General features: G+C 35.7%; 1 protein-coding gene across 5 annotated transcripts in view; it reads right to left on the bottom strand.

Annotated features, from left to right (window-relative positions):
- CCSER1 (coiled-coil serine rich protein 1) overlaps positions 1-16,764 on the bottom strand; it is an 880,050-nt gene that overhangs the window by 697,997 nt on the left and 165,289 nt on the right. For all 5 annotated transcript variants that reach the window (XM_041759585.1, XM_041759583.1, XM_041759581.1 and 2 more), the window contains one exon: positions 9,622-9,806. In XM_041759585.1, the coding sequence (XP_041615519.1) occupies positions 9,622-9,806 (185 nt within the window). The remainder of the gene's footprint in view (positions 1-9,621; positions 9,807-16,764) is intronic.

The following is a 16,764-nucleotide window of genomic DNA, read 5'->3' as shown; positions in this document are numbered from 1 at the left end:
AGAGATGGAGAGGAAACCGAAGATAAAACAAAAGAACCATACTGATCAAATGCTGTTACATAGCAGGTCAGAGGTAAAAATCAAGAGGACTAGTAGAAAAGATTGCTTTGAAAGAATGCACACACAGAAAGTTATCTAAGACCAGAGGAAATGAAAGGACTGATGAGTAAAAACACAAACGTTTTGGGAGTGAGTGTCAAGGACAGGATGGATAATTTGAGGAGAGCATTTAAAGTTTATAGTCCGTGCCTGAGTTAAGCAGCTGGTCTGTGATCTACTTTCCCTGTTATGAGGGAAATGGAGTATACTTTCTGGAAAGTAAGAAGGCAGGTGACCTGGTGTAATCTCATTGTAAACATACTAACGAAATACCTCCTAGAAAACAAACTGGCAGACTAATTGGTTTTCACTAGTAAGAGAGCTCATCTATGTACTGCTTTTAACATAATGTATCTAATTATCTAGGGTTGCTTAAGAAAAATAAAACTGTAATACAGAAACTTCTGGGATATGGCCCAGGGAAAATGGTCATGTATGCTACACTACTGAAGATGAAATGGAGATATTTCATGTGGCCTAATGTTAAAACTTCAGGTTATCAGACAAAAGTTCTGGAGATATAATGTACAGCTTAGTGACTATAGTCAGAAAAAAAAATGGAGATGTTTTGTACCAATATGTAAATAAGGTGATTGAACACATTAACCAGTTCAAATCTCAACCAACAATCTGAGTCAGGGTGTATCAAGTAAAGAAAGGACATGGGGAGCTGGGAAGGTATTTCACATCTCTACCTGCTACATTTGTGCCTCTTGATGTCTAATTAAAGCTCTGATTCATGTGAGTCGCTCTTGACCAAATATTTCTTTGTGTTTCTCACTGGCGCACACACAGAAAGCACTGGGTAGTGCTAAAGACAACTAGTTAGATATTAAAATCATAACTTTATAAGGTAATTACAAATATATATAATCAAGAGCCTAAGAGACAAAGCCAAAAAAACATTGTTTCAGGTTGCATATAACAAGCTAAGAACAATAAAAGACAAACAAAAAAGACATTTTTAGAGCAAACTTTTAGCAATGAAGTGAAATGATCACTGTATTAAATTATAAAAGTGATAATAATGATAGCTACTCTAATTTAGGAATGATAAATTTAAACAAAGACATCATCACATAGCAAAAGTGTGAAGTATGCACGCACAACTCATTTGAAATTCACACCTTTTTAATCCTAACATTGCAAATATGATGGCTTGAGATAATTATATAAGTTTGTCTCAATTTTTAAATTATCTTTAAAAAAGTATCAATGTTAAAATATTTATATTTTTATATAAACTGGCCATAGAGCCTAATATTAGGCATAAGTCTACTATAATTGTATATTTCTTGAACTTGGAAGTCAAAATTTATGTATTTTTTAAATTAATATGTGTTTAACGTTATGTTTCAAAATGACATAATAACCTTAGGAAAAATAAATTTTTCTTTATTGTTTAAGTAGAATAATGTAAAAGCTTCAAATTCCAATGACTATCTCCTCAGAAAAAAGGAGTTATTTTACTCAAGGTCAATTCTGTGTTACAAATTGATTGTGCAGCTGTTCAGATGGTCACAGATTTGTCATGGATTCCGAATCAATAAATATTATCTCTCAGGCTATGAAAACTATACCAGCCCATGGGGTTACGTAAATAAGGCATAAAACAGTTTTCATTTCACAGAAAATTAAGATAATTTGATTCAATTAAAAACAAAATTATTATTTTTGCATTCTAACCTCAAGAATAAAAAGGTAAACTAACTTTATTTTCCAAATTTTTTTTTTATTTTTAGAAGGGATATAAACCATCTTATGGTTATCCTAGATGTTATATGGTTAATGAAAAAAATCTTTATTTTTTTTATAAAGATTTTTTTATTTATTCATGAGAAACACACACAGAGAGGCAGAGACAACAGGCAGAGGGAGAAGCAGGTTCCATACAAGGAGCCTGATGTGGGATTCGATCCCCAGTCTCCAGGATCACACCCTGGGCTGCAGGCGGCGCTAAACCGCTGCGCCACTGGGGCTGCCCTGAAAAAAAATCTTTAATTGCCTTCTACTACTGTTTTTCTCATTTTCTTGATAAATAGAAATAGAATGAAATATGTACTATTCTTAATAAAGGTTTTAAACATATATAATTCAATACTGCTAACAACATTATTGTTTATTGTTGTGTTCTGAATGTCTGGGTTCTCCTAAAACTCATATGTTGAAATACTGAAATGATGGTATTAGGACATGTATTAGGACATGGAGCCTCTGGGAGGTGCTTAATAAGGGTGGAGCCCTCCTGAATGGGATTATCGACTGTATAAAAGAGATTCCAGACAGCTCCCTAGCCCCTTCTGTTATGGGAGACACATTAAAAGGGTGCTGGTTATAATCCAGAAACAACTCTGGCAACTTTATCTTGGATTTCCAAGCCTCCAGACCTGTAAGATATAAACTTCTGTCATTTATAAGCTACTGAGTTTGGGATATTTTGTTAAAATGGTCCTTATGGATCAAGACACTTTCAGGAAAAAAATCACAAAGGAAAACTTAAGTGCTAGGCACATCTCATGTGTACTGCATAAAGACCAGTGGTAATAATTACGATACTGCAACTTTATTTACTCAAAGTGGTCTTCAAGTCACTAAGTCAGTTAACTCAATGAATAAGCTATTCATAATTCTGCGCACCAAACATACAAACTGTGACAGCTTCTAAATGAAAATGACTCATCCTCAAAAATAGAAAAAAATGAATGGAATATTTTATCCAATTATGCTTTCTTAAAGGCAATTCTGAATCTGCAAGTTTACAAAAAATGAAATGAATCAGGCTTGATAAAATATGCAAGGGAGTTTTTAAAATATCACTTTAGACATATTTGACCAAGAACTTGTATTTTTAATAGGTTCTCCAAAAACTATTTCTAATAATTGACTATTTATTTTCCTCCCTATATGTCCTGTCCATAACTATGGTACTGATATGATCCTGAAAACTATTAAACTATTCCATAGGCTGACAATCCTAAAATGAATTACATTTCTACTGGGAAAATGTCATAATTGGTATGATCTTGATTAGGGACTTAGCATCAAAAATCAGAGCTGTATCAAACAGTGATCATAAAAACAGGTGAATATTTGTAAAAGAAATTAAAATATCAAAAACGTGTATGAACACACCACATACAATGATTGTACTAAAAGCTTTAATTCATATCTATATGAGCATATGTCACAACCTAATCAACAATTATATCTTTAATTCACCCATATTTATTATATACCAGGCAGTATACTAAATGCTCTAAGAAATGCTAATATGTACAAAACTTCTTCCATTTAAATGAATGAGGTTTAATAGGCAAAATGAAACCTATTCATTCAAATAACTAAATAGTGGGTACCATATATGCGATACAAAATAGACATTGATAGGTATCATTAGTAACTAGAAAAATCGATAAAGGCATTAGGGTATTAATCTATAATTAATATACTAGTTATCAACAAGTGTAATTCAATGTTTAATGCGTGATACTTGTGATTTTCCTTCTTAAAATGCATGAGGATTAAGAAGAATGATTTGTGGTCTCCATTTCCTTACAAATATTAATGGCTCCCTTTTCTCAGTAAATGTCCTTGTAGTTTGCCATTATCTTTAATTCCATTGACAATGAGTTAAACTAAAAGCTGAGATCATTATTTTAACTCTTAAAAGCCAGTAACATTTTTTACATACTTGAAAGTCTCATTTAGGATTTCAGAATTGGGAGGAAACATTCATTGAACTAGATCTTCTAATTATGATCCTTCCTTTGCTCTTAATTTTGAGCTCCAACAACCTCCATGCCACAGAATATAAGTGTGAAAGTACATATACCAACAGGCCAGTGAGTTCATTTGCCTGGTAGATGGTAAAAGTGGGGTGTTTTGAATGGATTCTTTGAACATGAATGTACCTTTTTTTTCCCCACTGCCTCTTAGAGTTCCTTCAGCTAGGCCTCAGTGGTAGAAATTAGAAAAATATGTAAGTTGTTTATACATTTAATAATGTCAATTAAATATGCAAGCTAGACTCCATATAAATTAGGTGTACAAAAAAAATAAAATAAAATAAATTAGATGTACAGGAATTCACACATCCTGAATGTGATTCAGGATCAAACACCACCCCCATTGTGAATTTTAAAATAGAATTGTTAAATCTGTTACATTGACAAGATCATGTTAATGTCTCCCAAGCTAGAACTCTAATATCTTCCAGGCCTGTGTTTTTCATCTTTGTATCTTCAGGGTAGGTTCTCAAGAAATATTTATTTAAAGAAACTGTGAATAATTAGATAAATAAGTGAATCAATAAAGAATAAGTAATAAAGGAGAGAACAGGAGGCCCCAAAAGGAAAGTGAATGCACAGCAAAGTGCTTGGCTACTTAGCATAGGGTTTAATTAGTCTTAGACTACTTAACTATTGTCAGTAATACCTAAATTCTGGATTTCAACATGCCAAGAATTAAATATGACATGAGAAGCTAATAATCTGCAAGTAACTTTTTTTTTCCTCAAAATAAATATGGTCCATTCTTCCATCAAAGAAGTACTAGAGGTTATTTTGTTTGTTTTTTGTTTTTACTACCCCATTCACAGTTCCTACAAAAAGGCAGCAGGATGCCAAACTGAAAATAAGAGAAATTTCAAGGATGTCTTAATCTTTCTCAATCACCACAACCAGCTCAATGTGAGGCATAAATAACAGTCCATTAAAAGGAAGGCAGAAGACAAGTAGGAAATCTCAGTTAATTAAAAGAACTGAGATACACTAAGTTTTTTGAGAATATGATAGTCATTAGTGTCCACCAAATGTGTCTGAGTCTAAACCTTCCAGACACAAGGAAGAGACTGTACTTCCTAGAGCCTTTTGTGCCTAATTTGGGCCAAGTGATTAGATCTAGTCAATAAATTATGAGAGAAAGTGAAATGTGTCTCTCACAGGTCAAAGCATTTACTACTGCAATGAGAACCTCCAGAAATCTCTTTCTTGCCATGATAAAGGGCAATATTTGCAATGTTAGCTGGCTGAACAGCCTGGACACAGAATGAGACATTAAAGAGAACTCCCAGAATCTTCCACAACAAACATATAACCTGAGTGAGAAATAAATCCGTATTATAAAAGTCACTAAGGGATGCCTGGGTGGCTCAGCAGTTGAGCCTTTGGCTCAGGGCGTGATCCTGGAGTCCCAGGATCGAGTCCCACATCGGGCTTCCTGCATGGAGCCTGCTTTTCCCTCTGCCTATGTCTGCCTCTCTCTCTCTCTCTCTCTCTCTCTCTCTCTCTCTGTGTGTGTGTGTGTGTGTGTGTGTCTCGTGAATAAATAAATAAAATCTTTTTTAAAAAGTCACTAAGGGGATCCCTGGGTGGCGCAGCGGTTTAGCGCCTGCCTTTGGCCCAGGGCACGATCCTGGAGACCCGGGATCGAATCCCACGTCGGGCTCCTGGTGCATGGAGCCTGCTTCTCCCTCTGCCTGTGTCTCTGCCTCTCTCTCTCTCTCTCTCTGTGTGTGACTATCATAAATAAATAAAAATTAAAAAAAAAACTTTAAAAAAAATGTTTAAAAGTCACTAAGATTTGCAGGTTATTTGCTATCACATATCCTAGCTTATCTTTATTCATATACTCAGCCACTTTCCTTTCTGTAATAATGCCAGAGCCATTGTATTGTCCATTACATATGAATGTCCATTACATATGAATATATCCTCACATTAATAAATTTTTTTAGAGCAGGGTGATCTTACAAATATATATGGAGTTAAATGTCATTGTGTAAACAGCTGGAGAAATCATGACAAATCCTAAATTTATTCATTTATATACCACATTCTGAAGGGAAAGTTTCTAAAAAGAAAGCCTATTTCAAGAAAATCTTTTTAAAATATTTGGACTGTGTTATTTTATCAAGAAATAACTCAATAGAGGAAAATGAAGGAAAATCTTTAAAGCAGCTTGAATATATATAATAAATGTGAATGCTTAACAAATTTTTTCCAGATATATTTTGGTTTCCTGTAATAATTTAAGCCAACTCCAATTTCTTCTGAGCCACTGAAGCCAAGAGTTATTAATATATCCTCCCCTCTCCCTTCAAATTGAAATATCCCCATTCAAATATACAGAAAACACTGGAATCTAACTTATTAGAGTATACCCTTGGTCACTCAGAAACCCTTAGCATCTTAATAAATAAAGCCATATTCTATAGGTAAACTTAAATCCCCAAGAACTAGACAAAATACTTTGGTTCCTTCTAAATATGAATATCTTTTTTTGTGTGCCAAAGTTCCTTTCTAGATGAGATATCTTTCAGTTAAGATGTGGATACCATTCATTAGCATATCAATAAATACTACCACATTTTCAGTCCAGCACTAAATTTTCTTTTTTTTTTTTTTAATTTTGTTTCTTTTTGAAAAGTATCCCTTACAGAAGGATGCAGCCTCCACCTGCAGCAAGTTTTGGCTGCATTAACTGTGTTAACTTCATTACACAGAAATAATGCAAAGAGAATAAAAATAATTTTAAATCTATTACATTTTCCGCAAATCATCTAGGGTTTGAAGTTAGACAGAAAAAAAACCAACAACAACAACAAAGGTAGAATCCAAATCTAAATCCTTTCCCTGGGGGATCCCTGGGTGACTCAGCAGTTTAGCACCTGCCTTTGGCCCAGGGCATGATCTTGATGACCAGGGATCAAGTCCCACATCGGGCTCCCTGCATGGAGCCTGCTTCTCCCTCTGCCTGTGTCTCTGCCTTCTCTCTCTGTGTCTCTCATGAATAAATAAATAAAATCTTTTTAAAAAATAAAATAAAATAAATCCTATCTCTGCCACCTACTATCTGTATTTTGAGGCAAGATGCTTATCCTCTCAATGCTTTATTGCCCTCTTTTACAAATGGGATTAATAACAGCATCACTTGGTTCATAGTATAATAGTTTAGGGCTGGATATGATAATACATATGAAGCATTAAGAGCAGTCCCTTGGTCCAAATAAGTATTAAAAATACATATTACTATTATTATTGCACTAAAAGGAAAGAATAACTGAACATGAATTTCTTAAATACATTTGAATTATTTTAGAAGAATATAGAAAATGTGTGTCACTGTTCACACATAAAGCTATAATTTCTTAAGTATTTGTCATTTTTTCACATGTAACTAAAATTACTGAAGAGTCCTAACATTTGTTCCTTATTTTGCTATGAATTAAAGAATGTATTTTATGCATTTTGAATTCATGATTACACTGTGAATTAAAAGGATATTCATTGTGAAATCCAAAAGAAAACAGTGAAGTCATAAAATAATGTTTGGTAGGTTTCATATGGAAATTCAAGTGTCAGTATTTATTTCAAAAGTGTGACCTGTAAATCCAATGAACACATACAGTATTTTAACCAACTTTCTGTTCTTACAATGATAGCCCTTCCTCAACCATGGCAATGATGTATCCCTGCCATCTAGTGGAAGATCTATAGCACCACAGGTACAGGGACACTGAAAATTGTACAAAAAGCCTCAAATAAAAGAACAAAGTTGGTTTTTTCTGTTCTGACATTTTTATTTTAAATCTTGAAAGTGGATCTGGGAAGAAGAGTAATTTGTAATATAACAGTGAGAATTATTTAAATATATTATAAAAAACATGATTAAGAATATGTTAAAGGCCCAACTTTGGGGAAATCTAATGCCTAGTGTACAATTATTAATATAAATACATCTCTATGAAGGAAAAATGAAAATTTTGTGAAGACAAATGTTTCATACAAGTCATTAGCCATAACTTTCAATGCTGCACCAACTGGAAATCTTTTTTAACATATTCTTGCACTTAAAAATAGCAAGTATGGGCCACCTGGGTGGCTCAGTTTGTTGATCATCTGACTCTTGATTTTGGCTCAAGTCATGATCTCAGGGTCATGAGATTGAGCCTTCCACACAGGGCATGGGGCCTGCAGAAGATCTCTCTCCCTCTGCCCCTCCCTCCACCTCCCCCCTAACCTCACCCATGCACAAGTACGCTCTCTCTCTCAAAAAAACAAAACAAAACAAAAACAAACAAACAAAACGCAACAGGACTTTTCTCTATGTACAAATATACACACAATCAGTTTTTAGTATAATGGAAACAAAAAGCCTACTATCATTTATTGTTTTGTAGTTACAGATTTGCCCAAGATTAAGATTTGTCAAAACCTGACCTAACTGCTAGTACTTCAAGCACAATGGTTCTGCTATCACTCAGTGCTGCCTCAGTAATTTAATACTTCTTCACGATACAATTGTCAAAATTGGATGACCTATTTTCATTTGAAATCAAATCATCTAAAATATATAGACATAAAATATACAAGTAATTTAGTTTTGAGCATTTTTCACACATATCCATGAATAGGAAGATAGGTACGTAGGTAGACAGGTAGATAGATCATTTTTAGGAAACACTGTTAAGTACCAAGAGGCAAAAATATTGCTGAAAAAGTAAACATCTGTGAGAAAGTGAGCAAAGAGAACTCCAAAAGTCAAGCCCACCCCAATAGTTGTGAGACCTGAGCCTTTCTGGACCTCCTGGGCTGCAGTCCACTCCTCACCTCTTCCCAACCTGGCTTTATCTCTCACTGTGAAAAAGCATCATGCACATGCCTCTAAGACACCAAAGCCCCCAAGTGCAAGCTCAGACCTGACTCCTCTATACACACACTACCTTCACCCTTAACTGAAGGCTCCTGCAGTGTGGACCAGGAATCCAGAATCTTGTTTACCTAGAATGTGTCAAGCTTTGGATGGGTATTTTTTCTTGACCCCAAAGGCTCCTCATCCTGTGTAGATAGGCAACTATAAAAGGACAGGCAGAGCAGGTTCCACCAAGGGATGAATGGATGGTACTAGCCTAAGTGTGGTTTATAAATGGACATTTTTTAGAGTTGCTAGAGGGTAGAGAAAGATGGTGTAAAATAATGGTTATGGAAGGATATCCTCATGATCAGCTTTTTTTCTTAGCTTGTGCATTTCAGGGTCTTTTTCTTTCTAAAGAGAAAATATTAAACTTTCTATGGAAGCAAGGATAATAGGAATTAAGGGCAACCGTCATGGTGTGATAGTATCTGTCATGACACATAAGAGTCTCAAGCGAAGGCAGCCCCAGTGGCTCAGCGATTTAGCACCACCTTCAGCCCAGGGTGTGTGATCCTGGAGACCTGGGATCGAGTCCCACATCGGGCTCCCTGCATGGAGCCTGCTTCTCCCCCTGCGTGTGTCTATGCCTCTCTCTCTGTGACTCTCATGAATAAATAAATAAAATCTTTAAAAAAAAAAAAAAGTCTCAAGTGAAAACGTAGCCTAACTTGAGACATCAACTAAGGAGACCGATTTTCCCTTCAAATATGAAATATCTATTCTTTAGTCTGTTTTTTTTGTCAATCTGTTTTCATATTGCAAGAGGCACCAATATCTCAGTTCACATACATAATTATTTTATTAATGCAAGTATTTATGTATACTTACCATGCTGTTCATTTTTGAAGATGATGAACCTGCTCTTTGCTTTCTTAGACTATTTACTTCTTCTACATTTCCATCTTTTGGTTTCAAAACCATTCTGCTACTCCCTGCAGTTCCTTCAGATGAGGATCGCAGTCGCCTTTCTATAAATCTTCCTTCACGATATGGACTGAAGCTACTGGCAAGAACTATTAAAATAGATAAATAAAAATTAATACAAATGCTTAAATGTAGTTTTTATAAATTTTCCATTGAAAGAAAATGAGAAACTCTTAATGTCATTCAAAAATTCTCTACCATAGAAAATAAATTTTAATTAATAGTGTTAAATTTAGGTAACTTAATCATGTAATCACTTTGAGGTTCAAAACCTTGATAGTCATCCTTAACTTCTCCATACCTCACATAAATTACATAAGCAAATTCTGTCCTTATTACCTTCAAATTGTATACAGAATCTGATCACTTCCTACTACCTTCCCTACTAATACCCTGGAACAAACTGCAAATTGCATCAACCCTAACTTGAGTTACTCTAATACTTAACAGTCTCCTGTTTTTGCCTACCTCACCTGCTTCTCTCAAAAAAAAAAAAATCAAGCAAAAACAAAATAAACAAAAACCCACAGCTGCTTTCCACATGGTAACCAGAATGATACACTGAAGACATAAGTGGCATTGGTCATGACCATTCTTCTAGTCATAAAGTTGATATTTTCCCAATAGCTCATCAGTTTCCTTATGATATGACCTTACTCTGTTCCCTCATTAAGGGCCTCCCTATGTTCACCTGTCCACCTAACTTCACCTTGTGCTGAATTCTTCTCCTTCACTCGGCTGATTCTACAATTAATCTCCTGCCATTGCTAATATATGTGCAGTCCCGGGGCCTTTACCCCACAGTCTTTGTAGTTACACTTCTCTTAAATATTCGTATATCTTGCTCCCTAATCACCTTCAACTCTTTGCTAATATGTTACATTGATTAATACCCTGGTCATCATGCTTAAAAGGTCTTTATGAGACCCGAGGCCAAACTACAATGAACTATCAAAAAGTGAAATGAAGAAAACAATCCCACTTATAATATCATCAAAAAGGATAAAATATTTAGAAATAAATTTAACCAAGGTAGTGAAAGATTACTACACTGAAAACTATAAGACACTGATTAAGGGAGTTGAAGAAGGCATAAATAAATGTGTTGATAGATTGGAAGAATTAATATTGTTAAAATGTCCATACTAACAATATAATCCCTATCAAAATTATATGGCGTTTTTCACAGAAATATAAAAAACAATTCCACAAAAGAACCACAAAAGACCCCAAGTAGCCAAAGCAATCTTGACAAAGAACAAAACTGGAAGTGTCACATTTCCTGATTTCAAACTATAGTACAAAGCTATAGTAATCAAATAGTATGGTATTGGCATAAACACAGACACATGGATCAATGGTACAGAATAAAGGGCCCAGAAATAAAACCATCATATGTGAGCAATTAATTTTTGACAAAGAGTCCAAGCATATACAATGCAAAAAGGATAGGCCCATCTTATAGCGTACAAAAAACCATCTCAAAGGACTGAAGGTGAAAAATCATAGGAAAAAAGAATAGGGGTAATAAGCTCCTTGACATTATTAGTCTTGGCATTGACTTTGGATTTCGTAACAAAAGCAAAACCAACATAAGCAAAAATAAACAAATGTGACTATTTCTAAGTGAAAAGCGTCTGTAAGGGATCCCTGGGTGGCGCAGTGGTTTGGCGCCTGCCTTTGGCCCAGGGCGCGATCCTGGAGACCCGGGATCGAATCCCACATCGGGCTCCCGGTGCATGGAGCCTGCTTCTCCCTCTGCCTATGTCTCTGCCTCTCTCTCTCTCTCTGTGACTATCATAAATAAAAATTTAAAAAAAACAAAAAAAACAAAAAAAAAGAAAAGCGTCTGTAAAAAAAAGTAATCACCAATGAAAAGGCAAACCATGTGATAGGAGAAAATATTTTAAAATAACATAACTTATAAGGGGTTAATATCCAAAATATATAAGGAACTCATACAACTCAATAGAAAATAATAATGAACTGATATAAAATTCACAAAAAGCCTAAATAGACATTTTTCCCCCAAAAGATAAAAAATAGCCAACCAGTACATGAAAAGGTGTTCAACATCACTAATCATCAGGGAAATGTAAATCAAAACCACAAGAGATACCACATCACACCAGTTGGGATGGCTATTAGTAAAAAGTCAAAAGATAACAAGTGTTGTCAAGACTGTGAAGAAAAAGAAACCTTTATACACTGATAGTGGGAATGTAAACTGGTACAGACCCTATGGGAAAAAGTATGCAGTTTCTTCAAGAAATCAAAAATAAAGTTACCATATGATCTAGGAATTCCATTTCTGGAAATACATCCAAAGGAAAAGAAAACATCATCTCAAAGAGATATCTGTACCCCAATGTTTACAACAGCATTGTCCATAATAGCTAAGGTATGGAACAATCTAAGTGTCCATCAATAATGAATAGATAAAGAGCTCAACTTCATATTATTATTTTTTCTACTGTTTTTATTTTTATTTATCTACTTTTTTGTTTTTTATTATGTATATTTCTATTGGAGTTCCATTTCCCAACATACATTATACCACTCAATGCCCATCCTGTCAAGTGCCTCCATCAGTGCTTGTCATCCAGTCACCCCATCCCCCTGCCCACCACCCCTTCCACTACCCCTTGTTTGTTTCTCAGAGTTAGGAGTCTCTCAAGTTTTGTCACACTCTCTGATTTGTCCCATGCATTTTCTCTCCTTTCCCCTATAATCTCTTTCACTATTTTTTTATATTCCCCATATGAGTGAAACCATATAATAATGATTGTCCATATAATATAATATAATGATTGTCCTTCTCCAATTGACTTACTTCACTCAGCATAATACCCTCCAGCTCCAACCACGTTGAAGCAAATAATGGGTATTTGTCCTTTCTAATGGCTGAGTAATATTCCACAGTATATATGTATGTATGTATATACTTACATACATATATATACATATATATATATATACACACACACACATACATACATACATATACATACCACACGTTCTTTATCTATTCATCTTTCAATGGACACCAAGGCTCCCTCCACAGTTTGGATATTGTGGACATTGTTGCTTTATTTTTTTTTTAAAGATTTTATTTATTTATTCATGAGAATGCACAGAGAGTAGAGAGAAAGAGGCAGAGACACAGGCGGGAGAGAGAAGCAGGCTCCATGCAAGGAGCCTGACATGGGATTCGATCCTGGGTCTCCAGGATCGCGCCCTGGGCCAAAGACAGGCACTAAACTGCTGCGCCACCCAGGGTTCCTGACATTGTTGCTTTAAACATTGGGGTGCAGGTGTCTCAGCTTTTCCTGGATCTGTATCTTTGGGGTAAATCCCCAGTAGTGTAATTGTTGGGTAGTAGGGTAGCTCTATTTTTAACTCTTTGAGGAATGTTCACACAGCTTTCCAGAGTGGCTGTACCAGTTCACATTCCCACCAACAGTGCAAGAGTGTTCCCCTTTCTCCACATCCTCTCCAGAATTTCTTGTTTCCTGTCTGTTAATTTTGACCATTCTCACAGGTGTGAAGTGGTATCTCATTGGAATTTTGATTTGTATTTCCCTGATGGCAAGTGATGCAGAGCCATTTTCTCATGTGCTTGTTGGCCATGTGTACATACGTCTTCGGTGAAATTTCTGTTCATGACTTTTGCCCATTTCATGAGTGGATTGTTTATTTCTTGGGTATTGAGTTTAATAAGTTCTTTATACATCTTGGATACTAGCATTTATCTGATATGTCATTTGCAAGTATCTTCTCCCACTCTGTTGGTTGTCTTTAGTTTTGTTGACTGTTTCTTTTGTTGTGCAGAAGCTTTTTATCCTGATTAAGTATCAATAGTTCATTTTTGCTTTTGTTTCCCTTGTCTTCATAGATGTATCTTGACACAGCTTTGTAGTACAACCTGAAATTCAGCATTGTGATGTCCCTAGCTCTGGTTTTCTTTTTCAATATTCCCCTGGGTATTCGGGGTCTTTTCTGATTCCACACAAATCTTAAGATGATTTGTTCCAACTCTCTGAAGAAAGTCCATGGTATTTTGATAGTTATTGCATTAATGTATAAACTGCCTTGGGCATTGACATTTTCACGATATTAATTCTTCCAATCAATGAGCATGGAATATTTTTCAATCTCTTTGTGTCTCCCTCAATTTCTTTCAGAAGTGTTCTATATTTTTTAGAGTATACATCCTTTACCTCTTTGGTTAGGTTTATTCCTGGGTATCTTATGGTTTTGGGTGCAATTGTAAATGGGATTGATTCCTGAATCTCTCTTTCTTCAGTCTCACTGTTAGTGTATAGAAATGCTACTAATTTCTGGGAATTGATTTTGTATCCTGTGACATTGCTGAATTGCTATATGAGTTCTCTATCTTGGAATAGAGTCCTTTGGGTTTTCTGTATAGAGTATCATGTCATCTGCAAAGAGGGAGAGTTTGGCTTCTTCATCTTTTCTTTCTTTTTGTTGCCTTATTGCTGAGGCTAGGGCTTCTACTACTATGTTGAATAACAGTGGTGAGAGTGGACATCCCTGTCGTTTTCCTGATCCTAGGGGAAAGGCTCTCAGTTTTCCCCACTGGGAATGATATTTGCTGTAGACTTTTTATAGATGACTTTTAGGTTGCTGAGGAATGTTTTCTCTATCCCTACACTCTGAAGAGTTTTAATCAGGAATGGATACTGTATTTTGTCAAATGCTTTCTCTGCATCTATTGAGAGGATCATATCATTCTTGTTTTTTCTCTTGTTGATGTGAACACATTGATTGTTTTACCAGTGTTGAACCACCTTTGCATCCCGGGGATAAATACCACTTAGTCATGGTGAATAATCTTCTTAATGTACTCTTAGATACTATTGGCTAATATCATGTTGAGAATTTTTGCATCTGTGTTCATCAGGTATATTGGTCTATAATTCTCCTTTGGTGAGGTCTTTGTCTGGTTTTGGAATCAAGGTAATTCTGGCCTCATAAAACGAGTTTGGAAGTATTTCGTCCCTTTCTACCCTTCGGAACTGAAATAATACCTATTATTTCTTCCTTAAACGTTTGATAGAATTCCCCTGGGAAGCCATCTGGCCCTGGACTTTTGTGTCTTGGGAGGTTTTTGATGACTGCTTCAATTTCCTCCCTGGTTGTTGGCCTGTTCAGCTTTTCTATTTCTTCCTGTTCCAGTTTTGGTAATTTGTGGTTTTCCAGAAATGCATCCATTTCTTCTAGATTGCCTAATTTGTTGGCAGATAGCTGCTCTAATACATTTTTAAAATCATTTTATTCCCTTGGTATTGGTTGTGATCTCTCCTCTTTCATTCACGATTTTAGTAATTTGAGTCTTTTCTGTTTTCTTTTTAATAAGGCTGACTGGGTGTTTATCTATCTTATTAATTCTTTCAAAGAACTAGCTCCTGGTTTTGTTGATCTGTTCTACAGTTCTTCTGGTCTCTATTTCATTGAGTTCTGCTCGAATCTTTATTATCTCTCTTTTTCTGCTTGGTGTAGGTTTTATTTGCTGTTCTTTCTCCAATTCCTTTAGGTGTGAGGTTAGCTTGTGTATTTGAGTTTTTCCAATTTTTTTGAGGGAGGTTTGTATTGCAATGCATTTCTCCCCTAGGACCGCTTTTGCTCTATCCCAAAGATTTTGAATGGTTATATCTTCATTTTCATTAGTTTCCATGAATCTTGTAAATTCTTCTCTAATTTCCTGGTTGACCCATTCATCTTTTAGTAGGATGGTCATTAGCCTCCACGTGTTTGAGTTTCTTCCAAATTTCTTCTTGTGATTGAGTCTAGTTTCAAAACATTGTGGTCTGAAAATATGTAGGGGACAACCCCAGTATTTTGGTATCAGTTGAGACCTGATTTGTGACCCAGTAAGCTCTATTCTGGAGAAAGTTCCAGGTGCACTTGAGAAGAATGTGTATTCAGTTGCGTTTGGATGGAAAGTTCTGTATGCATCTGTGAAACCCATCTAGTCCAGAGTATCATTTATGGTCCTTGTTTCTTTGGTGATGCTCAGCTTAGAAAACCTGTCATTTACAGAAAGTGCAGTGTTGAAGTCTCCCAGTATTAGTGTATTATTATTTAAGTATGTCTTTACTTTGGTTATTAATGGATTGATATACTTGGCATCTCCCACATTAGGGGCATAAATATTCATGATTGTTAGGTCTTCTTGTTGGATAGACCCTTTAAGTATGCTATAGTGTCCCTCTTCATCCCTTACTACAGTCTTTGGGATAATGGGATAAATTTTACTTTATCTGATATGAGGATTGCTACCTCAGCTTTCTTTTGAAGACCATTTGAATGGTAAATGGTCTACCAACCTTTCATTTTCAGGCTGGAGGTGTCCTTAGGTCTCAAATGAGTCTGGGAGACAGCATATGGATGGGTCTTGCTTTTTATCCAGTCTGAAACCCTGCATCATTTGATGAGATCATTTAGCCCATTCACATTCAGAGTAACTATGGAAAGATATGAATTTACTTACTGTCATCGTAATACGTATTCAGTCTCTGCTTTTGTGGATTGTTTCTTTGGGCTCCCTCTTTCTTTTACAGGGTCCCCCGTAATATTTCTTGCAGAACTGGTTTGGTGGTCACATATTTTTTCAGTTTCTGCCTATCCTGGAAGGTCTTTCTCTCTCCTTCTGTTCTGAATGACAGTGTTGCTGGATAAAGTATTCTTGGCTGTATATTCTTCTCATTTAGTACCCTGAATATATCATGCCTGCCCTTTCTGGCCTGCCAGGTTTCTGTGGAGAGGTCTGCTGTGAATCTAATATTTCCCCATGTAAGTTAAGAATCTCTTGTCTCTCACTGCTTTAAGGACTTTCTCTTTGTCTTTGGAATTTGCAGGTTTCACTATTAAACATCGAGGTATTGAACGTTTTTTATTGATTTTGAGGGGGGACCTCTCTATCTCCTGGATCTGAATGCCTGTTTCCCTCCCCAAATTAGGGAAGTTCTCAGCTATGATTTGTTCAAATATGCTTTCTGACCCTCTGTCCCTCTCGGCGCTCTC

Source organism: Vulpes lagopus, chromosome 6 (assembly GCF_018345385.1).
Source record: "Vulpes lagopus strain Blue_001 chromosome 6, ASM1834538v1, whole genome shotgun sequence".
In the NCBI taxonomy this organism is placed as follows: Eukaryota; Metazoa; Chordata; class Mammalia; order Carnivora; family Canidae; genus Vulpes; species Vulpes lagopus.
This window is presented reverse-complemented; position numbering and strand designations above follow the sequence as displayed.